Raw genomic sequence first — 26,965 nt, forward strand, 5'->3', positions numbered from 1 at the left:
CTCTGTCGGCAAGATGACCTTTGATTAAAGGTCATCATTTTAAGACCTTTCCTTTTATGTTACCTGTGTTTTATTTTATGACAAAAAGGCTAATGCAGAATAAAATAAGTTATAGGACATGGTTCCTGTTCTGCACAAAGCCTCTTCCCCATCCTCCTCTCTGGACACTGAGCACCCAGAACAACAGGCAACCAAAGGACCCCTGGCAGGGCTCCCTCATTTCTGAGTGTGCATCCAGATCCACGTCGCTGGAGGCAACGTCCACGTTTTATTCCTTGAAGCCAGGATGAACCTAACAGGACACATCTGCGGGGAAGCCTGGCCCCAGTCTGCAGGTTTTGGTTATTAGCATAGAGGGAGCAGGTCCTCACCTCTCCACAGGCACAGTTACAGCCAGAGCCTCCTCTCTGCATGGAAGTGAAGCCTGGTCCGTCCCCTGAACACAGTGACAGGGAACTCTCCAGAGGTGGAGATGACACCATTCCTTTTCTAACATGATCTAATTTCATGCTTGTTCTGCTTTAAAGGAAAGTTGTCCCGCGGTCGTGTCCAGTGAAGAAATCCCAGGTTCACAGGAGGGAGGGACAGGTGGATTTCAGGGCTGTGTTCGATCTGGGAAAGGAAGAGCAGAGACCACCAGGCGGCGCCGCTGCACTGCTTCTGCTCCCAGGAGAAAGCCGCTGGGGCTGCGCTTGAAGGTGGGGAGAAGGATGTCACAGCTCAGGGCACAGGTTCCAGGAAAAATCCTCCTGCCCAGCCCATCTGGCCCTCCCTTAATCAATTCTAGTGAAAACTGTCTCCTCCTGACCCCGCTGGATGGTGTTTTTTGACACAGGAAGGAGGATGCTATTGCTAGGGTCACCATGTCCTGGTTCATTGTGTGGCCAGTAAGTGGAATCTAAATACACACTTAATAAAAAATAAATTAATCCATAATCAGCCGTTGTTTATAATGTACTGATATCACTGAGCCAGTGTTTATAATGTACTGACACACTCCAAGCGTGGGCACAGCTGCAGACACACCTTGTCTCTTGGGTCAGGACAGGGGTCAGAGTGAAATGGGAAGAAACAACAGTCACTGGAGAAAGGGCCCCCATGGAAGAAGTCTGGCAGGGAGACCAGCTGTCCCAGGGCCACCATATTTAGGGATGACTCCCCCTTTCTGGGCAATATTTTTTAAAATTCTTTTTGCTCACAGGAGTTCTGAAATTGCAGGTTGCTGAGACCCAGCACTGATCAGTTACACTGCCTCTTCCTTCATCATTAAATGCTGCGCCAAACAGCACCTTCATACATTTCTATCCTCTTCCAGGAGAGAATCAAAACAATAACGGACACACAGAAAAATGCGAACATACTTTAAATATGTGCTGTCAGAAGTAGCTACTAAATATTAATTCCACCAAAATGAAGGAGAGTGTGAAAAAGAAAAACATTGCATACCCACATTCACAGCAGCAGTATTCACCATAGCCAAGAAAAGAAAGCAAGCACAGCACCCATCAACACGTGAACAGATTAAGAACATGTGGTCTACGTAGACAGTAGAATATTATTCACCCATAAAAAGCAGGAAATTCTGTTATATGCGGCAACATGGATCAACCTGTAGAAGATTGCTAGTGAAATAAGCCAATCACAAAGACATTCCAATACTGCACAATTCCAGTTAAACGAGGTGTCTAAACTCTTAGAACCTGAAATTAGAATGGTGGTTGCCAGGGGTTAGGTTGAGGGGATTCATGAGAAGCTTTTGGGTATAGAGTTTTAGTTTTGCAAGGTGAAAATTTCCAGAGATCTGCTGCATAACAATGTGCTTACAGTTAATATTATAGTCCTGTATACTTAAACATGGTTACGATGCCAAATTTTACATAATATGGTTTATGGCACAATGAAAAAAATAATTAGCTCTGTTACTAATTTAGGAAAAAAGCAAATAAATTCACTAAAAATATATTAGTATGTACTTATTATGAAAAAGAGATACAGAAAACTGTGAGACAAAGAGAGATCCTTGCTACCCCAGCTGTCATCCACGAACCAGCAGAATCAGCACCTCATGAAATTAGACAGACAGGCTCACAGGCCCAGCCATGACATCGTGAATCAGTCTGCATTTGGCAGGACCCCAGGTGGCTCCACTGCATGTAAAGCACCACCCTGACGCTGGGGGAGGGAGATCCTAGGATGGTGACTCTGTTCCACAGGTGGAAGCCTCCAATCCAGATGGGAGTGTGCCGGAAGGGCCCAGGAGGGACATTTCCATGAAGGTAAAATGAATAGAATGCCCAAAGTCTGAACCTTCTGAAAAGAGTCACACAAATGGAAGAGATATCAAAGTTAAATTAAGGTGAGTTATCCAGAAAATAAACAAAAACAAAAACAAAAGCAAGGATTAACTTGAGGAAGGTTGGCTCCGCCTAGACCTTTGCAGTGCTCCTGGAGCCCTCTAGGTTGTCCCTGAGGTGCCGCAGGCCAAGCAGGGGTGTCCTTCCTGTTCCCAGCACCCCCTCCTCCTGTTGTGGCTGCAGTGCCTGCATGTGGGTCCTGAAGAGTTTTGGGGAGGCGGAATTTTTATTTGTGTATTAAAGTCAATACAAAAATAAAATAAGAAAGAACACAAAAGCAAGGAGAGCAAGTACTCTGAACTACGGACTGCACCACTGTGCTGTGCAAGAGTCAATGGCTGCAACTGAAAACTCAAGCCATGTTAATAAAGAAATGGGACTGAGATATGTGGAAGAAAGTCAGAAGAATCAGCTGAAACTGTTGAAAGTGATTGCTCCCTAGAAAGGGAGAAATAGAGAAGAGAGGACTCTCCCTAGGAAGGCAGAGACTGATTTTTCTCAGAAAGTTCTGCACAAATATATGACTCTTTCAATTATTTGTAATTGTAACTTTGAGTAAAATGAAAACAAAAGCTTCAGTTAACATGCAAGTTTCTGGCTAATGACAACTTTGTTTAACAATGATAAAGGGTTAACCAAAATATAAAAACACTTAAACATAAAACAACAAGTACAAATGTGTATGTGACATCGACCCTGAATACAAACGTGAAAGAGCATGTCTATAAACACAACTCTGGGTAGGTAGCTTATGAATGAATTCCCTACTCCACAACTTTCCTGGTTGTTCTGTGAACACAGGCAGACAGGGACCAGGACCCAACTACGGTCCCTCATCCTCTTGCTCCCAAGCAGGTCCTGCACCTGCTCCTGCTGCACAGAGGGCTCCCATCCCTGCCTTGGTCTCTTTCACAGGTGCTCCTGTAACTCTCTCTGACACCACTGCCTTACCTGGGTGGAGCTGAGGCTGCCCTGACCAAGAAGGGCACTACCCATCTGTGTGCTCCAAGACCAGACAGTTACGAGGAACCTCACAAGTTCAGGAAGTATCCTACCTCCCCATATCCGAGTCAGTCCGAACTGATGGCAGGAGATGCTGATGACTGCTTTACTGACCCACATTCCCAGTTCATTTATTCTTCATTAATTCAGTCCACATCTCCCCAGAAGCAGACTGTTCCATTCTCTTCATAATCAGAAAATCCCAGAGCACTTTTTGTCCCCTCCAGAATATCACACTTCAGCTCTGCATCGTCACATGAGGGCTCAAACTCTGCAGGGCAGGTGTCCCCCACAGGGTCAGCCCTGAACATTTGCTGCAGATGTCCCCCCATCCCTTCCCAGATCTGTCGGTGTTGCTGTGAATCTGTCCCTGATTGAGAACTGGTGGGGAAATGTCAGAGGGGAGGGGCAATTTCTTTGTGCTGTGTCAAGACACAAGACAGACCTCTCCTTCTCCCCTGAACCTCAACTCTCTTTCTTCTGAGACACTTGAAATAAAACACAGACCAGAAATGTCTATTTAAAAGCTAAATATTTATAGTATAAAATATGAAGACAGAGTATAATGGGGTAATGCATGAGAGTGTGACAGGGCGAGGGGACCTCAACATGCCAAGAAGGATGGTCCTGGGCTCCCCTGGAGGAGCCATCACCAGGACACTCACTCATAAAGCCCACCTGTGATGATACAATTATGCACATGTCATGTATTAAAACATGATAAAATCATAACAAAATAACATGGCACAGCTGCAAACACCTCATAGATACTAACCCTTTCTATCCACCCAACCACAAGAAGTAAATGCTGTTACTTTCCTATTTCATAGATGAGGAAACTGAGGCACCAAGAGGGAAACAGCTGGTGAGACCTGGGCAGGGGGTTCAATCCAGGCCGCCTGGCTTCAGAGTGTAGGCACCCTCAGTGGAGCTAGTGGACCCAGGAGCTGACAGCAGAGGCTGAAATCCCAGGTGTGCGGTGCCCTGGTGCTCTCCTGTCCAGTCAGGTGTTGATCTGGGCCTTGTAGGCTCACACACTCGGGAAAAGAGTTAGTGCTCCACTGGGTGCAGATGTTTTATTCCCTGAGGACTTTTGCCTTCTCAGTCACTCCGAAATCAGATTCACTGTTTCTCTGAGGGAAGATATGTCTGTGCTTCCCAGGGCACTTTTCCCAGCCCCTGCCAGTCCCCTCCCATGACTCCATCAACATCTGCCCCCACCCTGTGCCCACCGCCCACCATGCAAGGTGGAAAAAAGCCCCAGTTCTAAAGGACAAGACCTGGGAGAAAACCCAGTGCCCTCCCCTCCTCTCAAGCCTGGCCAGCTCTGATAGCAGGAGGACTCCCCAAAGACAGTTCTTGGCCCTTGCTCCATGTTCTTCCAGGTCTGGGCTGGGTCACACACACAGTCCTTCTCCCCCTCAGTCCCTAGTCCCATGTCACCTGCAGAGGCACCTGCACACCAGGCAGGCCCTGCACACTGCGGCTCTGCCCTCCACCTGCAGCTCAGCGCTCCTCCCCTCCCAGACCTGAGCAGGCAGCTCCTAACTGGGCAGCCCATTAAGAAGCCCATTGGCACAGCTGGCCAAGCATGGAAATATGTTCCTGCCATGGAGTCTGCAGCTCACCTGACCCTGGGGACCCCCTTGTTCAAGGAGGCCTGGCCTAGCCTAACCCCCAGGCCCATGACCTCCACTTGAGCCATCCTTGCTCCAGCCTGGTCCACTCACTTCAGGAAGCACAGCTCCACCACAGGGCTGCTGCTTGGTGAGGCCGAAAGGCCTTCCTCTTCCGTTCCTAGCAGGAATTCCACCCAAGCCACTGACCTCACAGCCCATAGGGGATCTTCTTCTCCCAGTGGAGTAGAAAGTTTCTTGAGACTCCTCAGCCTGAGGCAGCCTCTGTCCACCCTCTGCACTCGGGGATTGCCACTGCCACAGCCACCACCTCCCCTATGGACCCTCCTGGAGAGGGAGCTCAAAGTGTGAGTTCCTGTTTCATTCAATCTGCTTTACAACATTAGTATTGGTGGGAATCCTTTTAAGACCCAGCTGAAATTATGAACATCTTGATTGGACATCAACATTTAGATCGGGAATTCTGAGAAATTAGCACATAACAGTCATACCCTTTTCTTGGTCAATGCCCCAGTGATCTACAAGGCAACCGTTCCTGCCCACAGGGAACCAGCACTGACAGTCCCTCCACAGGAGACTCCGAAGGTGAGAGCAGGAGCCACCACTGACCTGCACTGCCCCGGCTGTGGGTGCCTCCTGGACGGGGCCCTCTTGCTACAGGACAGGGGATGAACCATCCCATTGGAGGGGCTGACTGACAGTGCGATTAAGTTCAAGTATGAGAAACCACCACCGCCCACCGCCGCCCCCCACCCACCCCGCTCTGCCAGACACAAAGAAGTGGGGAAATGGCAGAAAGATTCAGGTCTCCTGGACACTCCATCCTCTCAGAGTCTCCTGCACTGTCTCTGTCTTTGCAGAAGCACAAAACTTCTTACCTGCTCTTTCCCTCTCCCCTCAGACAACCTGACTGTGGGGAGATCATCCTGACCATCTCTTACTCCATACTTACTGGGCAGTGCTTATTCTTCAAATACATTTTGTGAATATGCAAGTAAATGTAAATGTAAATGTAAATGTATATGTTCTTTCTCTCTTGTCACACAAATTTTAGCAGACTACTATGCTTTTCTGCACCTTGCTGTTTTCCCTTTACATTGTATCATGGAGACCATCCCATGAAGAAATATCAAGAGCTACACTATGTCTTTCTTTTTTTGTTCAAAATTTTCATGGCAATCCATTGTGTAGGTACGGAGTTTTTAAAATAAAAACTACTCTTTTTGAATGCAATGCTTTTTAACCAGCCTCCTGCTGAAAGGCATTTGAATTATTTCTTTCGGAGAACAATGTGACATCATGTAGCGTCATGTGGGAAGGGAGAAGTGATTCCACTCCTACCTGCATATCCTAGGGGAGCTCTCATATTCCTAGAACCAGAACGCAATGTCCCAGCATGTTCACTGCAGTAATGTCTGTAACAGAGACTATGTAGAGGTCAGTGAAGAGGGAAAGATACAAATTGTAGCAGATTCCTCCTGTGGATACTATCCAGCAACCAGAACAAATGAACTATTTTTATGAACATTGATTCATCACATAGACCATGTTAACTGAAAAAGCTAGCAAATGAATGATAAAATCAGCAAAAAACACTTTACAAAAAGTCTAAAAGCAAAGAAAGGTGAGGGGACCTATACCTGTAATCCTTATCGGGAGCATGTCTGCCAGGAGCTCTCGACCTGCAAGAGGGTTCCAACTTGGATAGGGGGGTGCGCGGAAGACAAAGAATGATAGACAGATGGGGTCTGGAGGGTTGAAAAGCATATGCTTTACCAACAACTTTATTCGTGCTCAGGGTCAGTATATATATCTTTTTTAGGTATGTGTCTACGTCAGACAAAGGGGTACAGAAAGCTTTAAAGTAGAAAAATCAACATTATAGGGTAAGAACAATGGAAAGGTCAGATACACAATTAACCGGAACAGGTAGTTACACTATCTCATCTAGGGGCAAGTCATTTAATTAACCAGAACAGGTGGTCACACTATCTCATCTAAGGGTAAGTCATTTATCTTCTAGCGAAAATCAGCAAAGTCGTAAAACATGACTTCGTAGAAAGCTCAATTATCACATACGTAAAACATGTCTTAGTAGAAAACTCAATTATCGTACACAATGCATCTCATGACTGCATGGCCATCTGGCGATTGCCCACAAGTTTAACTTTAACCTAAGTCTTTCTCTGTTCCTGCTTTCTGATAGCTCGACTCCCTCAACTGGAGACACTGTGTCTGGGCTCGAGCCCTCCATATGGTGAGGCCCATTTTCCGGGGGCCACACATGGGAGCGTTCCCCACAATCCTAGCACCTTGGGAGGCCAACGTAGGCAGATTCATTGACCCCAGGAGTTCTAGACTAGCCTGGGAAACTTGGCAAAACCCTGTCTTTATAAAAAATATAAAAAGTAGCCAGGCATGGTGATACCAACCTCTAGTTTCCGCTACTTGAAAAGCCAAGGTGAGAGGAATCACTTGAGCCTGGCAAGTCAAGGCTGAAGTGAAATGTGTTTGTGCCACTGCATTTCAGCCCAAGTGACAGAACAAGACACTATTTCAAAAAAAGAGAAAAAAAAAAAGACTAAAAGCATGTCTAACAAAGAAACTTTCTAAAACTTAGTAAGACTATAAGAGCATACAGCATATTCAAGACACGCATTCACCAGCAGTTCTTGCTTTGCTCAGTACAGTGTTGACTGAAACACATGCATATCAGAACTGTGGAAAATCAGGGCAATCTACAAGTATTTCTCTTCCATTCTGTGTATATTATGGATAGCCAATAATATTAACATGTCACAAATTGACAAACCTGGGTGGCGGCTTCACAAAGATTTCTTATAATTCCCTATTTTTTTTCTTCCAGCTAGAACTACTTCATGATAAAATTTGTGAAGTGAATCCACAGAAACTGAGAAAATGAAAAAGGAGTTACTGAGTGTGAGGAGGGCTGCAGAGAAGTAAAGACAGATGGAGAGATGACAACACTGAGCATGTCTGTGACCTTCGCAGTAACAGACTTCCTGGAGGAGTGTGAGCTGAAGACACAATGAAGTAGACAGACTGTGAAAGAGGGTTCAAGGAGTAGGAGTTTCCAGAGGCAAATGTGGTGTGGGGTTGGCCGGATTGGGAGGTGTGGATGGATTCTGAACATTCTGCTTTAGGTCCAGCACTTAGAGAAGGAGAAATCATGTTATTTACCACCTTTCACAATCTGTAAAGAAATCTGAAACATTATAAAAAAGAGACATGAATGGCCAATTGTCTTCAGGGAAAAACGCAACATAAAACCACAATGAGAAACCACTAAGCAACCATTAGAATGGCTAAAATAAAAATGATTAAAAACTATAAATGTTGGCAAGGATGTGGAACAATCTGTGCTCTCACCCATTGCCTATAGGAATAGAAAACAACCACTTTGAAAATCAGTTTTGTATCATCTGATAAAGTTAAACAAACTAGTACTCTATAGCTACCATTTCCACTCCTAGGTATTTACTCAAGAGAAATGAAGATTTTCTCAAAAATCCCTGTATAAGAATGTTCATAGTTCCTTAATTTACAATAGTAAAAAGTACTGGCTTAGATTTACTGGGCTGGGGATGAAGAGGGAATGATTGCCACTGATTCTCTCAACTCCAGCTTCTATTGTCCGTCACTCAGCTGAAAGCAGGAAGGCTTATCTTCTGAACTTAACCCATCAAAACCAAGATGACGGAAAGTCCTACTATCTACCATGGCAAAGACAAGGGTTCCTCCCACACCTTGAATCATGACACAGGTTTCTACCTACATACGCTTTTCTGCACATGTAACTATTTCGTGTCTCATCAAGCTCCAGTTCTCATAGTGCAGATACAGGAAAAACAAAACAAAACTACAAGCATGTGAAACAAAGAGACTTTCTAAAACTTAGTAAGTATGTAAGGGCATACAGCAAATTCAGGACACACGTTCACCAGCAGTTCTTGCTTTGCTCAGTACAGTATTGACTGAAACCCATACATATCAGAACTGTGGAAAATCAGGGTTATCTACGTGTATGTAAAGCTGCTGAACCGGATGCTCTGATGGAAGTTCTGATTTGAGATTTTATTTTATTTTATTTTTTAATTGCACTTTGGGCTCTGGGGTACATGTGCACATCCTGCATCCATTTTACACTTAGGTGCCACTGAGTCGTTGCAAAATTTTGCCTGACTCCACCCTGACCTCATTTTGATCAAGGCCTATATGATCTTGGACCTCTCCAGGTTCTCATTAGAAATGACCAGAAAAAAAAAAAAGCCATGTCCAGTTCCTGGGGTTCCTGATATCACTGAGAGGCAGCTCCTAATGGGGGAAGCCTTGAGGTGATCAAGGCTTCAGAGACCTCATTACTGCTGGAACACATGGCTCAGTTTCCAGATCAAAATGAAGCAGTGGTCCTAGATTCACCTCTGATTTTTAGAGTCCTTTTTCTTCGGCCTCCACAAATGCTCTCTGGTTGAGATGAAGGGTTAAGGACACAGAGACCCAGAAGCTGTGCCTGCCTCGAGCTCTGTCCAAGGTACCTCCCAGTGTTCTGTTACTTAAGTTTGCCACGTCCTCAGGAATTTAGTGAAATGGCCACGTTGTCTCTGAGTGGAAGTGACAGAGTCGTGGTGGAGCTGGGTTTGCACGCAGACAATCCTGCCCCAGGGCCATGCTCAGGGCTCTGCACTCTCCAGAATGTGAGGGTGGGTGGTGAGTCCAGCTCAGGGACGGTGATTGGAGAGACAGAATAACAAGAAGAGGGGGCAGAGTGAGTCACTCTGATGGTTCTGGGACTCCCCTTCCAGGAGAGAAGAAGACAAAAATGATGTCACCATCAAGGAAAACATTCAAAGTCTCTGGCTTAATCCTGGGCATATCCAGTTCTGGGACAGGTGGCTGGGCAGGGAAGACAAACTAAGCCACGGGCCCAGTTCTGAAGGTTTTCCTCTTCTGAGAATTCTGCCGGAGTTTCCCTGACCTCATGGCCACCTCTCCTCCTTTGCTCTTTGTTTTCCCCCAGCACTGATGAGGGAGGGCGTCATATCTGGTTTCCACTGGGGTCTAGAGAAGCCGTCAGAGTGATTGGAGAACGTTCTTCATAAAGTGGGAGACCTCCGGGATCCTCCCTGGACTCCAAGATACCTAGAGAAACCGGATACCGCGTCCCGGAACCCCTCCTGCTCTTCTGTGGGCCCTGAGCTTGGGGAGACCTGGGCTGTGGGGTCAGGAGGGAAAGGGCGGTCTGTAGGGCTCAGCAGCTCCTCCTATGCCCCGGGCTGGGGTCTGCAGACTCCTCAGGTCATTTCTCCAGGCGCCGCAGCCCCACGACACCCTCCCCTGGTCCCTGTCTCTCTGTCCTCCCCCCAGCTCTCCACACAAGGTAAGAAGCTCCCGGGTGAGCGGCTCCGGGGTGGGGCGGGATGTGGGAGGGAGCCCGGGAATCTGAGTTCCCGCTGGGAGGCGGAGCGAGAGCTTCCCGGAGACAGGGGTCGGGTGGGGATCCGAGGGGAGCGCATCGGGGTCCCAGGCTCCCTGCGCCTCTCCCGCCCCCGATGTGCCCGTTCCAGTTGCCCAGGCCCGCACGCCCGCGTACTTGAAGGCCGCTGGATTCGGCATCCACCACGTGCGCTCTGGGCTCCTCAGCGGCTCCTTTGTGGGCGACCCGCGGTTCCTGCGCTTCCACAGCCGCGGCGGGGATCAGAGCTTGAAGCTGCGGGCGCCGCGGGTAATGGGACAGCATGTGGGCGCCCTGAGAAAAGTTCTCGATGGCCGCAGGGAATGTGTTACTGAGGGGGCTGAGGATCCTGGGCCCGCACCACCACCGGAGGCAACCGGTGAGTGACGTCAGGCTCCGGGCCACTGTCCTCCCGACCCCACACTGACTGCCCGGGTCTCCCGGGCGTGAGCCGCGGCCTCAGCTGACCTCTCTCGGGTGGAAAGCGCTGGGGACGTTTTGCTCCAGGTTTGTCCTTCAATCTGGATGGTGACTGACTTCTGCTGTGACCAATCACAGAGGGAGGGAGGAACTGAGGTGGGCGGGACGAAGCGGGGATTCTGGCCCTGCCTCCTGCTGGCCCGGGGACGGATTCTGGGCCCGGCGCCTGCAGTTGTTGCGCGGCTGCGTGGTGGCACCACCTGGGAACTTCCTTGGGGAACCCTTCCAGCCCGAGTAAGACGGGGAATAATGTCCCTGAACCAGGATGTAAAGATCTGGACAGCAGCGCGATCCGCGGCTCAGAGGATCAGGCGCACCTGGGAGACGTTCTGGATCGCGGACGCTGCACGCGGTGCAGAAGCCTGGAGCATGGCAAGGAGACAAGGCTGCTGGAAGATATTGTAGTCCTCGGGCCGCACGTGAGGACCTCCTGAAGCTGGAATTATGTTACCTGAAGGCCTCCCTATAGGAGGGAAGGATGCCCGAATCGTGCTCCTTCCTCCTTCCTCCTCCTCCTCCTCCTCCTCCTCCTCCTCCTCCTCCTCCTTCTCAACATTTCTACTGTGGGTGTGGGGATTCCGCCCAGGCCCTTGAGGCTGTCCTGAGGGTGGGTGGGAGGAAGGACAGGGAGAAGTAGTGAAGGGAGGAAAATAGAAGAGGTGGCAGTTTCCCTTGTCAACAGTGATGTACTTGTCAATAGTGGTGAACTTAACCGGGGGATCTTTTTCTTCGCTGGTCTTCTGTGCCCAACCATTAGAGATAACCTTTAACACAACCAGAAGATAAAATACCAGGAAACCGGATCAGCAGAGACACAGTGGATGAAAGTACCACCAATGACTGCTACTTTTTAATATCAGAATGGAAGAGACAGTATCAGAAGGTTGTAAACACTGAGTGCAAACTAGAAAAAAAATAGACATTTGAAAACTGAAAAATAATATCACCAACCTTAGAAGCAGAATAGTGACTTCACGGACAATGAGACACATTTGTAGAAAGTGAGCCCTAGAGATGAGGAAAATTGTTTATCTGGAGCCTACTTTTAACTTTGAAATTTTTTCCTGGACCTCTGGCAAGGAGGCTGAGAGCTGGGATTCTCATGAAATTTTTTCCACTTCTGAGACTCTCCACAGAGCAGCCATGAGCACTGGTGACCCATCACTCAGGACCTAATGGGAAGGTCACCTTGAGGTGCTGGGCACAGGGATTCTACCCAGTAGAGATCTCCATGATTTGACTGTGGAAGGGGGCAGACCAGACCCAGGACGCACAGCATGGGGACCCCAGGCCTCAGGGGAATTGGACATTCTAGAAGTGGGCAGCTGTGGTGGGGCCTTCTGGGGGGAGGGAGCAGGAATCCCCATGCTGTGTGCAGCATGAGGGGCTGCTCAGGCCTCTTCCACTGAGGTGGGTGAAAATGGGTATAAGGTGGAAACCCCTTCACAGAACTGGCAAGCAGGAGCTGTTCTGGGCCCTGTGCCAGGGTCAGGGTTTTGACCTGAAGGTCGAGACTCCTTTCATTCACTTCTCAGACCCCCCTTCCCAGCTTATCCTAACCATCATGGAAACCATTTCTGACACAGAGCTACTTCCTGCTCTGGTGCTGGGACCTGTGATGTGCAAGAAGCTCTCAGGCATGGGAGGGACTAAAATGATGGCTTCGCCCCATCTTGCATGTAAGGATTCCACTGCTAATGGGGGATCCACTGAGTCACTTCTCCCTGTTCCTGCTGGGGCTGGGGAGGATGAACTCAGTCAAGCCACAAACCCCAAAAGAACCAGGCAGACTGACAAGGAGGGCACTGCCTGTCAGGTGCCCAATGGCCCTGATCAGAAGAAGTGATGGGTGAGAGAGGAGGCTGCTGGGAACGGGGATGGTGATGGGCTGCCCATAATGCTCAGGGTGTCAAAGCTGAGAGTGGCTGAGCTGAATCTGGTCATTACCGTGTTCTCCACAGTTTGAGAGCTGCCTTGTGCAGACCAGCAAGACACTGATTGTTCTCAACTCCCATTGTCTCTCTTTCCCTAGCTGTACAGCTGATGAACTCTGCATGGGGAGCATGGGGGGAGTGAGGCCCATTCCCCTGATGTCCCAGAACCCCTTCCACAGAATCCCGATATCCAGACCTCTGTCTCTCCCTGGACCATCATTTCTTTTCGTGGAATGAAAGGGTTACAATGTCTCCCTCCCAGATTCCCCTTGTCACTCACTCACTCACCCTGAAGACATTTCTTACTCTGTTAGTTATTGTTCTCAGAATCTTTCTTCGAAGCTGTGGTAAAATATTATAAGCTGTTAAGAAAGCTTGGAGGTTAGGTTCTCTTTTTGGATTCTGAGGATCTGCCGTGCTGAGGCAGGGGCAGGTGGGGAGAGAAGGGCGGGTGGAGGGGCAGGTGCTGAGTGGCATGCGGCCTCGCTCTGTGCTCAGTAAGGTTCCTGCTGTGGCCATTTCTTGACTGTTTGTCTGGATACCTCCTTGTGCTGTGATAGGGGCAGGTGCTTCTCCAGGTCGGAGACCTCACACATCTCCAGACTGAGCCTTTCTCCAAGTTTATGGAGATCAAGGGCAGATACTGGCAGCTCTTCATCCTGCCCTCATCTCTGCTTTATTTGGCATATTTTTATATGTAGATCTAATTCTTCTCATAAGAGATGTATATGAGCATGATTTTGTAGGAGAGCTGCTATCTTCCCACCGTGGCCATGCTCTGTCCGACACCAGGATCCTGTGTGCTTTGTTGCTGTTGTCCCCTAAAGACCCAGGACAACCTCTGCACGTGGGGTGTCTCAGATGTCACAGACGGATTGATCCCACCTTTGCTTTCTTTCCTGCTCCATTTCAAGAATGCTCCTATTGTTTCCCTTTTACTGTAGTAAGTCAAATTTTTGAATTAAGGTCTGGGCACACTTGCTTGAGCCTGTAATCCTAGCATTTTGGAAGGCTGAGGAAAGGGGATTACTTGAGGTCAGTAGTTGAAGACCAGTCTGGGCAACATAGCAAGACCCAGTCTCTACCAAAACAAATTGAATTAACATCATGAATAGATGTGTTATTGGCATGTCATCAATAAATTCTTGCCATTTCTTTTGTGAGCACACCCTGTGGTCTGGATCCTGGCAAGAAAGAGATGACTTGGAAGGAAGACACATATTACAGAGGTGCTGGCAGGGCTAGGAAAGCCACAAGGGGCACTGAAGCTCCCTGCAATGATCTGTAGCAGGAAACTGTTTGCATCTCTGAGCTTGAAAGAACAAGGAAGGGAGCAGTTTCCAGAACTCAGGTAAATCTGTAGCTTTCCCTAGGGGCAGCCCTGCATGCCTGTGGCTGTAGGTAGAGGCCTGAAGTGATTACAGAACCACAGAGCTGCCCAGAGGGAGTGAGGGAAACAAAAACCCCAAGTTACTTCTGCCCCCACACTCCCATCTCCTGCAGGTGCCTGTTACCATCCAAACCCAAGCAGAAGCCAGATGAGGAAGGAGCACAGGCCACCTGTCTGTCATGGTTGCCTCCCTGTGCAGGGGGCAGGACGGAGGAGAGTGGACAATGGCTCTGTGAGGAGGTAGAAGCTGAGAATAATGCCCTTGCCTACGGTGTTCACATTCTTCAGGGAATTTACTTAAATATACTAGTGTTTGCTGTAATCCCATAGTATAGCTTTAAAAAGCAACATTTTATGTATATATGGTTATCAGGTAGTAACATTGAAGAGTACCTAATTCTCCTTCCCTTTCTCCACATGGAATTGTATAACTCATAAATGAACAAATTGAGTTATTTGAGTATAAGCCATAAAAGCAGATTCTGGCTCACAAAAGCAAGAGGAAGCTGTTGTTTAGCTGTGGGTGAGGTTCACAGAATCACAGATGCTTCCAAAGTACCAGGACAGCACCAAGAAGCAGGCAGCAAGCCCTGACCAGTCTCACTGGATTCAAGTTTGGAGTGGGAGAATTGTCACTGTTTCCTGATGTCTTGTCATTGCTGAGCCTTGAATTCTGGAATAGTTTACCTAAATGGCTTAGTTTAGGTCTCATAAATTTCTTATTTGCTTGTGATTAAATTTCAGGGATAAAGTCAATATTTTAATTTGACTCTGTCCCTGAAAATGAATTCAGTGCTGAAATTGAATTCAAATCCCATTTCAAGGATAGAGTCAATAGGGATAGAGTCAATGTTTCCCCTTAATGGGAGCTCCTTTTCTCTGTTTATCTTGTTAAAGTAGGGGGAAGGGGAAGAGTCTTTCAAGTTCCTATGGACCCATGTACATCGTGAGATCAACCTAATTGTCCTCATCCATTTTCCTTTACTTTCCAGAAAAAATCAAATCCCTTTCCAACCAAAATATGACAGCACCTATGGTCCAGGGCTGGGGCCCTTAGTGGATGCCCAGCAGCAACTTCCTGGAACTGTGACCTCCCCAGCAGGCCCGGGGATGAAAAGAGAAACTCAGGTCCAAAGGGGACACCAGTGCTTTTTGGGGAGAGAAGAGCACCCCACAGCACCACACCCTGAAGAAGGGGAGTGAGAAGAGAGGGCAGGTGAACCCATCACAGCTCCAGGGAGATGGGAGGGGGCAGCAACCAAGAAGAACAGCCATGGCGCGGCCCCAGCCAAAGCCATGAGACGGCAATACATGTCTGGGGCCCTCTCAAGCCAACATGAATTTCACTTCTACACACTGTTTTGTTAAGGGCTATCAGTAGATCTATGAGAGAGAAACTTTGATACAGTGGAAACCATGGCCTCAAATGGGTCAGCCCAGAAGAATTTAGTAGTAGGTTCTGCGCTTCCCTCCAGAGCCTTTTAGACATGGGCAACTTTTCATTTTTTTCCAGCTGCACACCCTAGGTAATGAATAAATCTCTCGGAACTGTATCCTTGCTGGGCACACAAGCCCCTACCACATGTACGTGGCCTGGGAGTTGTGGCTGAGGCAGAGTGAGACTCCTATCTGTGGCCAGGAAAAGCTAATAACCCCGCATTTGGTTCAGTCCCTGTGAGGTCCTGACTAGGGTGTGTGCTACTGTATTCCCTCTAATGCTCTCTTAGCTTTTTGGCTCTGAGGTAAACAGGCAAATGTTAAATTGAAGCCTTGGTTTCTCTTACACTGAGGCAACATTACTGCAGCAGAGCAAACCTTATCTTATTAGTGCATCAACCCCAAGTCCATGTTCATTACAGTAGGAAAAACTAACATGGTGAATTCTGCCTCAACAAGGCACAAAGACCATTATCAGGCAATGACCAGGGTGGCCTCATATCCATGTGTTTTTGCAACTCAAGCATTGCCTGGTCACCACCTCCTTGCCCCCACTCCTTGCACTCCAGCCCTCCAAGGACAGCCTGACATATGAAGGAGGTGCCAGGTGCAGATGGCAGGCTGCATAATTGCTGGCCCCCGAGCACCTGGAAACACTCTCAGGTTTTGGCTGGCTTGGGTTGCTGCTTCCATATTGGAGAAGGTCCCTGAGTCTGGGGCCAGACCCCTGTCTCACGCTCTGAGGTGATCTTAGTGATCAAACTGCGGGTACTTCCACAGATTTCTTCTCAGGACAATTCCTTTTTCTAGACAAGTTTCTCTTCCTTTTCAGGGCTCAGCCATGACTGTGGGTGACCAAACAGCTGTTCACAAAGGGCAGAGATCTCTTCAATGCCAGCTTATAAATTCATACCTCACCACCTCCAGACGTGGGAAAAGGCACCTCCACCCACAATCCAGTAGTTATTCCTGCCCTGAACTCCTCACACCCATTGGACACTCGGAGAGTGTGGAGGGCACCCAGGGTGCATGGTGGCAGTGGAGGCCTTGGGAAAACTGGCTGGGAAGCCAAGTTTTTACCTGCACCTCAGGTAACTAATTTTTTTTTTTTTACTTTTTTGTACTTTCTGGAAAATGTCTCCAAAAGATTTTTAAAGACCAATTTTTTGACTACCAGCCTATTTGGCTGAGCCGTGGACATGGACCAGGTAAGCATTGCTTTTAGCTATGACATGCCTGAGAATTCTGAGACCTACCTGACTCAGATAAGCTCCACATCCAGAAGGACACACACTCTCCCACCTCCTTAATTTCTGCATCTTTTCACACTTTTAATCCTCATCCCTACCTCTGGGTGTTTTCTCTCTTTGGGGTCCTTTAGTCTTGCCGTGTGTCTCCTTCCAGGTGGCACAGGGCTTGGCCATCACGTTTGTGTCAGATGAGAATGACGCCGGGATCCTCAGTGATGGGCAACATCGCTTTGAAATCAGTGATAGTGAGCTGCCTGATGAGACAGATGTCTCCTCCCACAATGAATGCTGATCTCATGAAACCCTTTGATTCCTTTTAGTTCCTTATTGTGTTTGTCTTCAATCCCGTCATGTAGGTCATGGGCACCTGATGTGTAATGGATACTTGACTCGTTCAGGCCCCCGGTCTTTGATTCTGTGCTGAAATGTTCGTCTGACCTTTATGTGGGGTCTCTGTTTTCTCTCATCACATTACATCCTTTCTCCCACTGTCAAGTCTGTCCTCTGAATCCACACAGTACATGAACATTCACATGTGTGCCATGTGTTTACACCTCACTTTTCCTTTTCCATGAATTATTTTGACCATGCCACATTTTCCCCTCAGTTGAATAGACATGGTAGGATACTCACCCGTTCTGGAATGTGGCTGTCTGCCCTTCAGGAGAGGACAGCAGGGTGGGGGCAAAGAAGACACTGTTGTCCTCACCCACGACACCCTCTTCCCCCACCCTCTGGCAACTGTCTTCTTCATCAGCACCACTCCATTCCTGATTGTCAGTATTTTTGACATAGCTAAAAGTTAAACAAACCTGTAGAAACCGTGGAAGCAAATCTAGGCAATACCATTCAGAACATAGGCATGCACAAAGATTTTATGATAAAAATGCCAAAGCAACTGCCACAAAAGCAAAAATTAACAAATGGGATCTAAATAAACAAAAAAGCTTCTGCACAGCAAAAGAAACTATCATCGGAGTGAAGAGACATCCTGCAGAATGGGAGAAAAATTTGCAATATATCCATCTGACAAACGTCTGTGGAAATGTATTCTCTTTCCAGGTCCACAAGGGGTGTAGTTTTAAGGACAAGAACTTCCCAGCACCATGCCCCCCTCCCATCTCTCTCCATCCAGGAGATTTAATGGCTTATGTTTAAATTTCGTGAGCACAGGAAGAAATTTAAGAGTCAGTCTCCTCAGCGGAAGTTTAAAGGAACTCCTTTCACTGGCCAGAGGAACTTCGAGAGGTGGGAATTTCTCCCAGGATAAATTCCCCTGCTTCTTCACCCACACCAGATTTCCAGCTCTCTGGAATCACCTCCCACATAGTGGGAGCTCTCTTTCCCCTCCTGGCTTTCCCCGCTGGGTTCCCCTTCCACACTCTCTCATGAAAGCCTGTCTTCCTCTCCCAAACTCCATCTCTCTCTCTATTCCCTTCCACTCAAGGTGGAAGTTGCTTTTCTCTCCTAGATTCCATCTTTCTGGATTCTCTCACTCAGTGTGAGAGTTAGCTGTTTCTTTCTCTCTCCTCCTGTTTCTCTCTCTCTTCTGAATAAATAACTTTCTACACACACTTTTGAGTCTGGCATTTACTGCTCACTGCACCGTGGTCTCCTCTCTCATTCTTGAGAGGGCAGGAGACCAACAACCTGGAGAAACATTCTCTCAGGGGAGCTGAGAGTACCCTGAACCCCAATATAACAGGTTTAATATTCAATCTGCAGAGAACTGAAGCAAATTTACATAAAAAACAACTTCATTAAAAAATGGATAAAGACGGCCAGACACGGCAGCTCATGTCTGTAATCTCAGCACTTTGGGAGGCCAAGGTGGGTAGATCATGAGGTCATAGGGTGGAGACCATCCTGGGCAACATGGTGAAACCCCATCTCTCCTAAACATAGAAAAATTATTGAATAGGAGTGGTGAGAGAGGGCATCCTTGTCTAGTGCCTGATATCAAAGGGCTTCATGACTAAAACACCAAAAACAATGGCAACAAAAGCCAACATAGACAAATGGGATCTAATTAAAATTCAGAGCTTCTGCACAGCAAAAGAAACCATCATTAGAGAGAACTGACAACCAACAGAATGGTAAAAAATTTTTGCAATCTACCTATCTGACAAAAGGCTAATATCCAGAATCTACAAAGAGCTAAAAGAGATATACAAAAAAAAAAAAAAAAAACCCATTCAGAAGTGGGCAAAGGATATGAACAGATGCTTTTCAAAAGAAGACATAATGAGGCCAAACATATGAAAAAATGCTCATCATCTCTGGTCATTAGAGAAATGCAAATCAAAACCACATTGAGATACCATCTCATGCCAGTTAGAATGGCGATGATTAAAAAATCTGGAGACAACAGATGCTAGAGAGGATGTGGAGAAATAGGAACACTCTTACACAGTTGGTGGGAATGTAAATTAGTTCAAACATTGTGGAAGACAGTGTGGTGACTTCTCAAGGATCTAGTAATAGAAATTCCATTTGACCCAGCAATCCCATTGCTGGGTATATACCCAAAGAACTATAAATCATTCTACTATAAAGACACATGCACACATATGTTCATTGCAGCCTTGTGTACAATAGCAAAGACCTGGAACCAACCCAAATGCCCATCAATGATAGACTGGACAAAGCAAATGTGGTATATATACATCATGGAAAACAACACAGCCATAAAAAACAATGAGTTTTGTCCTTTGTAGGGACTTGGATGAATCTGGAAGCCATCATTCTCAGCAAACTCACACAAGAACAGAAAACCAAACACTGCATGTTCTCACTTGTAAGTGGGTGTTGAACAATGAGAACACGTGGACTCAGGGAGAGGAGCATCACACACTGGGGGCGGCTGGGAGGGTAGGGGAGGGACAGTGGGGGGTGGGGAGGATGGGGAGGGATAACATGGGGAGAAATGCTGGATGTAGTATACACCTAAAGTAAAATAAAAATAAAAAAATAAATTAAAATTGAAAAAAAATACAAAAATTAGCCACTGCACTCTAGCCTGGGTGACAGAGTGAGGCTCCATTTCAAAAAACAAACAACAACAAAAAAAAAGTGGACAAAGACATGAACAGACACTTCTCAAAAAAAGATATACATGAAGTCAACAAACATATTTTTAAAGCTCAACATCACTGATCGTTAGAGAAATGAAAACCAAAACCGCAATGAGATACCATCTCATGCCAGTCAGAATGGCAATTATTAAAAAGCTAAGAAACAACAGATGCTGGCAAAGTTGCAAAGAAATAGGAATGCTTTTACACTGTTGGTGAAAATGAAAATTGCTTCAACCCTGTGGAAGACAGTGTGATCATTCCTCAAAGATTTACAACCAGAACTACCATTTGACCCAGCAATCCCGTTACAGGGTAGACACCCAAAGGAATAGAAATCATTCTATTATAAAGATAGATGTACATGTATGTTCATTGCAGTGCTACCCACAATAGCAAAGACATGGAATCAACCGAAATGCCCATCAATGATGGACTGGATAAATAAAATATGGTACATCTACCTACACCATGGAATATTATGCAGCCATAAAAAGAAATGAGATCAAGTCCTTGCAGGGATACGGATGAAGCTGGAAGCCAGTATCCTCAGCAAACTAACACAGGAACAGAAAACCAAACACTGCATGTTCTCACTTATAATTGGGAGCTGAACAATGAAAACACATGGACACAGGGAGAGAAACAACACACACCGGGGCCTGTAGTGGGAAGGTGGTTGGGGGGGAGCATTAAAAAATATACCTAATGCATGCCAGGCTTCATACCTAAATGATGGGTTGATAGGTGCAGCAGACCACCATGGCACATGTTTACCTATGTAATAAACCTGCACATCCTGCATTTGTACCCTGGAACTTAAAATTAAATTAAGTTAAATTAAAAAACAAGGTTAAAGCATTAAAGAAAATAATTAGATAAAAGAAGTCTTTGATTTACAAAATCCTGAAACAATAGTTTTAATTTTGCTTTTAGCATACATGCAAATCCTTTAATACTGTTCCCTTCCAGAGGTGCAGCTTAATTCCATCTCTTGAATGTGGCTTGGATTTAATGATGCACTTCTGATATGGCCTAGCTCTGAGTTCCCACCCAAATCTCATCTTGAATTGTCTTATGAATTGTAATCCCGACTTCTTAGGGGAGGGACGTCATGGGAGGTGATTGGGTCATGGGGACAGTTCCTCTGTGCTGTTCTAATGATCGTGAATGAATTCTCATGAGATCTGATGGTTTTATAAGGGGCTTCCCCCTTCACTCTGTATTTCCCTCTCCTACGACCACATGAAGGATATGTTTGCTTCCACTTCTGCCATGATTGTAAGTTTCCTGGGACAGCCTTCTCAGCCATGCAGAACTGTGAGTCAATTAAACCTCTTTCCTTTATAAATAACCCAGTCTCAGGTATTTCTTTATAGCAATGTAAGAACAGGCTATAACTGTTCTCTACAACTTCTAACTGACAGAGTAGGGCTGACATAACAGTTTGTGACTCTGGGAGTAGAACATAAAACTTACTGCAGCTTCCACCTTCTCTCTCTCTGTCTCTGGGATGATGAGCTCTGGGGGAAGCCAGCTGCTGTGCTGTGAGCTGCCCTGCAGGAAGGTCCATGTGGCTAAGAACTGAGGACTTCTGAGACCAGACAACAAGGAACTAGGCCTTTTCCAACAGCCATGTGACTGAGCCATGTTTCATGTGAATCCTCAGCCCCAGTGAAACGCTCAGATGATGGAGCCCTGGCTGACAACTGGACTACAGCCTTGTGAGAGGAACTGAGCCAGAAGCACTCAGGGAAACCTCTCCTAGATTCCTGACCATTGGAAACTGTGGGTGATGATGAGTATTTGTTGTTTTGAAATGCTAAGCTTTACATAATTTGTTATAGAATAGTAAATGACTAATACATTTTCACGACAGAGGATGTATTAATTTACATTTGCTGTACATTAATTTACATTTGCCATACATTTATCATCATCAATGTAAAGCCTTTCAGGCTGACTGGCTGTACCATGGACTATGCCGTGGTAACCTCTGTGAACTGCACATACACCCCAGATGAGTTCCTGGAACTAGAAAGTGTGAAGTAACTGGAAAACCATAAAAAGGAGAAGAATGAACAACCCCTGTGGTGCTTAATTAACTTTGAGACATTCTTCTATTTTTTCTTATTCCACCCTCAACTGATAAGGCAACTGGACTTTGTAAACAACCTTGGTCAACCTCGTGACTCCAGACCCTACAACCCTCTCCCAACCTGCAAAAGTTGCCCTGAACTGTAACTTCTGTAACTGTCCACTGCCTACCCCAAACCTATAAAACCAATTCCTATCCCACCGCCTTCCGCTGGCTTTCTTTTCAAACTCAGCCCACCCATACCCGGGTGAATAAACAGCCATGTTGTTCAGAGAAAGCCTGTTTGGGGGATTTCTTCATTTAGAGCATACATTTAACGGTCATTATTATTATTTTTGAGACAGGGTCTCACTCCATCACCCAGGCTGGAGTGCAGACGCGTGATCATCATGCGCTTCAGGGTCGGCCTCCTGGGTTCAAGGGATCCTTTGACCTCAGCCTCCTGAGTATCTGGGACTACAGGCATGAACCACAATGACTGGCTAATTTTCTAATTTTTTTTCAGAGATGAGGGTTTCACCATGCTGCCCAGGCTGAACTTGAATTTCTGGAGTCAACAAATCTGCCATCTTCTGCCTTCCACAGTGCTAGGATTTCAGACATGAGCCACCACACCTGGCCTAAATTAACTATAAGATTTGAAATATATAACTTAGTTGTAAAAGGTATGGAGAATTTCCATAGCTGAAGAGGATGTATTTTGTTACTGATCACAATGATCACTTTACGTGAACGTCAATTTCCAGCTGTGTCCAATTAAACACAAAAGGAAGATCCAATCCTTCTAGGCTGATTCTTTGATGGGCCCCAACAACCACCTCCTGCTCACTCACCTTCCCTCAGTTATTCAACCGACTCTAACGTAGTTGCTGCTGTGAAGGGATTCAGCAGATATAATTAAGGGCCTCACTTAGTTGACTTTAGGCTGGGTTTATCTTGCTTGGACTGTCCCAATCAGATGAGCCCTCGAAAGGACTAGGTTCTTCCTGAGCATAGAGATTCAGTGTGAGAGGGAGTCAGCATGAGGGATTTCCTCCACTGTGGGCTTTGAAAATGAAGGAGCTGTGTAGGCAAGAACGCTGGTGGGCACCAGGAATTGAGCACATCCCTCCCCGTTCTCTACCTTGACAGCCAGCAACAAACGGGGACATCAGTCTTACTTCTGCCACTTCTGTATAAGCCTGAAGGAGGATTCTAAATGAAAATACAGCTTTGGGAAGCCCAGAACAGAGATTCCATCCACATCTTGCCCAGACTTCTGACTCAGGAACTATAAACAGCTCAAGGGGTGTTGCTTGGCCAGGAGTGGTCGTGCACACCTGTAACCCTAACATTTGAGGAGCTGACATAGGAGGATCACTTGCAGCCAAGAGTTTGAGACCAGCCAGGACAATATAGTGAGAAACTCTTCTCTACAACTTTCTTCTTCTTTTTTTTTTAATTGGCTGGGCGTGGTGGCACTTGCCTGCAGTCATAGCTGTTCTGAAGACTGAGACAGGAGGATCCCTTGAGACCAGGAGTTTGAGGCTGCAGTGAGCCATGATCATGTGACTGCACTTCACCTTAGAAGACAGAGGGAGACTCTGTCTCCAAAAATAAATAAATGAATACAATAAATGTGTGTTGTTTAAAGCCAATGTTTGCGATAATTTGTTATGCAGTCTTATAAAATTTAAACACAGGCTCAACAGATTCATGGAATGAATTGATGAACTGATATGCACACTAGTTACATAAAATAGAATCTTAACTTTTTCAGTGTTTTACATTTTATAATTTTCTGTAGTGCAATTTAATACATTCATATTTCATTCATTTGGTCAACAAAAATTAATTTAGTTCCTACAATGAAGCAGGTATGCCCTCATAGGCTCACATGCCTGACATTCTAGAAGCTTCACAAGACCATGGTGGAGCCACTGGAGTGTTTTAGGTGGAGAAATGACACACTCTGACTCACAGTAGCAGGATTACTGTGCAGAGAACACTCACATAACAGGTAATGGGACAGTGCTAGAGCCACTATTCAGGAGTGACAGAGTGGTGGGGGTTAAGGGGAGAGGAAGGGCTTAGGGATGAGAGGGATGAGGGGGATGGAGGGAAGGGCTGGAGAGGCAGGAGGTGAGAAAAAGGAGCAGAGGAAAGAATTCAAAAGCAGCAGAATTCTTAGGTTTAAACACATTGTTTTACAGATTTTTAATACATCCATCTACAGAGCCTCTCAACATGTTCTTTGCAGTTGGCCTTTAATACTTTATGTGGCACTGCCTAAAAACTAATCGCCTGTTACGTTAATCAGATTTAAAAAATACTAAGTGTTCCTATGAAATATGCACAGCACTTAGATGTGGACACTTCCTAAAAACAGGCAGTGCATGAGCACTGGTGAAGGGCATGGTGACTGCATTGAACACTTGCGACTGTGAGGTGAATGAAGTCTGTACTGGCTCCTGGTTGCAACATAGGGTAACACCGTGTGCTACTTTGTACTGAGGAGATGTCCTGGACTCACACAGAAACTCAGGGCTGTGGAATGAAGGTAATTTTAAACTACAGCAAGAGTCACAGATACACAGTCCAGGAAAGCAAAACTTAGAAGCTCTGTGAGTTGTCGGTTGTAATCTATTTAGACACATTTTATCAAGGGGCCAAAGTAACAATTTTTACAGATAAGATTCCTGATCATTCAAAGGTTACCTAGATTCTACTATTCACTGCAGCTAATTAAAAGGAAACTGATCTCCGTTCTATCTCATGCGCTCAGGCACAAGTTTTCCAGATTTAAAGAAGAAGAAAAACTGCTTGAACACCTCCATTCCCAGTCCAAGCTCACTCTCTGGTGCCAAGCTTCCTGGAGTGAGTTTTCTCTCAAAAGAGTCCAGAGGAGTCCAGCTATAGAGTGGGAGGCAGAAAGTTCAGTCCAGTGACAGGGATTCTGGGATGAAAAGCGAAAGGAGAGAGACTGGGTTCCGAAGGCTTTCTGCCTGGTTTCTCAGCCTTGGGGCGAAGGCTCAGGGAGATCCTAAGGCACACCCTGCACAGGAGGAGGAGGTTCACGGTGAAGTCCCACCACCCCAGACGTGGCTCTCAATGGTTCAGGTCTGGGGTGCGGAGGCTCAGCATTTGACTGGATTCCCCATCTCCACAGAGTTTCTCTTTTCCCCAACTTGTGTAGGATCCTTCTTCCAGGATACTCACGAGGCGGACTCAGTTCTCACTCCCCTTGGGTGTCGGGTTTCTAGAGAAGCCAGTGTCGCCGCGGTCCCGATTCTAAAGTCCCCACACACCACGAGGACTCAGAGTCTCCCCAAATGCGGAGGTTGGGGTCATGGCTCCCCGAACCCTCCTCCTGCTGCTCTAGGGGGCCCTGGCCCTGACCGAGATCTGGGCGGATGAGTGCGGGGTCTGTAGGGAAACGGCCTCTGTGGGGAGGAGCGAGTGGCCCGCCGGACCGGGGCGCAGGACCCAGGGAGCCAGGCCGGGAGGAGGGTCGGGCGGGTCTCAGCCCCTCCTCGCCCGAGGCTCCCACTCCTTGAGGTACAGTATTTGAGCACCGCCGTCTCCGGGCCCGGCCGCGGGGAGTCCCGATACAGGTACGTGGCAGTGGGCTGGGTGGAAGACACTCAGTTGATGCGGTTCGACAGCGATGCGGCGATTCCTAGAGCTGAGCCGCGGGCGCCGTGGGTGGAGCAGGAGGGGCCGGAGTATTGGAACTGGGACACATGGGCCGTCAAGGCCAGCGCACAAACTGACCGTGTGGCCCTGCGGAAACTGCTCCGCTACTACAACCAGAGCGAGGGCGGTGAGCGACTCCGGCTGGGGGAACAGGTCACAACCCCTTCCCATCCCCACCGAGGGCCTGGGTCTCCCCGAGTCTTAGGTCCGAGATCCATCCCGAAACTAGGGGACTTGTCCAGATTCTGCACCCGGGAGAGCCCCAGGCGTCTTTACCAGGTTTCATTTCAGTTTAGGCCAAAATCCCCGCGGGTTGGTCTGGGCGTGGGCGGGACTCGGTGGGCGGGACTGACCGCGGGGGCGGGGCCAGGGTCTCACACCCTCCAGGGCACTAATGGCTGCGATGTGGGACCCGATGGACGCTTCCTCCGCGGGTATCACCAGCACGCCTACGACGGCAAGGACTACAGCTCCCTCAATGAGGACCTGCGCTCCTGGACCGCGGCGGACACAGCGGCTCAAATCACCCAGCGCATGTATAAGGCAGAAAAATATGCAGAGGAGTTCAGCACCTACCTGAAGGGCGGGTGCGTGGAGTGGCTCCACAGATACCTGGAGAACGGGAAGGAGACGCTGCAGCGCGCGGGTACCAGGGGCCACAGGGCGCCTTCACCATCTCCTGTAGATCTCCCGGGCTGGCCTCGCACAAGTAGGGGAGGAAAAAGGGACCAACGCTATAATATTGCCCTCCCGCTGGTCCTGTGTGGCAAGAATCTTCCTGGCTTTCCATCTCCTATATATCTCCTGGGTTGGCTTCCCTCCAGGAGGGGAGGAAAATGGGACCAACGCTAGAATATCGCCCTCCCTCTGGTCCTGAGTGGGAAGAATCCTCCGGGTTCCTGGATTCTGTATCAGAGTGACTCTGAGTATCCACTCTGCTCGCTGGGACAGTTAAGGGATGTAGTCTTTGAGGGAATGGAAGGGAAGACAGTCCCTGAAGTACTGATCAGCGGTCCCCTTTGACCCCTGCAACAGCCTCGGGCCCCGTGACTTTTGCTCTCAGGCCTTCTCTGCCTCACACAAAATGTGCGTGGTGATCTGATTCCAGCTCTTCTAAGTCCCTCGGCCTCCACTTAGGTCAGGGCCAGAAGTCCCTGTTCC

At 47.4% G+C, this 26,965-nt stretch overlaps 2 protein-coding genes across 7 annotated transcripts in view; both read left to right on the top strand.

The window, feature by feature from the left end:
• The window catches only part of LOC116544448 (saoe class I histocompatibility antigen, A alpha chain-like), a 187,248-nt gene that overhangs the window by 42,410 nt on the left and 117,873 nt on the right, over nucleotides 1-26,965 (top strand). The gene's annotated exons all lie outside the window — the stretch shown is intronic.
• LOC116544450 (HLA class I histocompatibility antigen, alpha chain F-like) overlaps nucleotides 25,195-26,965 on the top strand; it is a 169,310-nt gene continuing 167,539 nt past the window's right edge. For both annotated transcript variants that reach the window (XM_032270850.1, XM_032270849.1), the window contains exons 1-3: nucleotides 25,195-25,519; nucleotides 25,649-25,931; nucleotides 26,175-26,450. In XM_032270850.1, the coding sequence (XP_032126741.1) occupies nucleotides 25,220-25,519; nucleotides 25,649-25,931; nucleotides 26,175-26,450 (859 nt within the window). In that variant the 5' untranslated portion in view covers nucleotides 25,195-25,219. The remainder of the gene's footprint in view (nucleotides 25,520-25,648; nucleotides 25,932-26,174; nucleotides 26,451-26,965) is intronic.

Source organism: Sapajus apella, unplaced genomic scaffold (genome assembly GCF_009761245.1).
Source record: "Sapajus apella isolate SASKATOON/1434 unplaced genomic scaffold, GSC_monkey_1.0 scaffold217, whole genome shotgun sequence".
Lineage (NCBI taxonomy): Eukaryota > Metazoa > Chordata > Mammalia > Primates > Cebidae > Sapajus > Sapajus apella.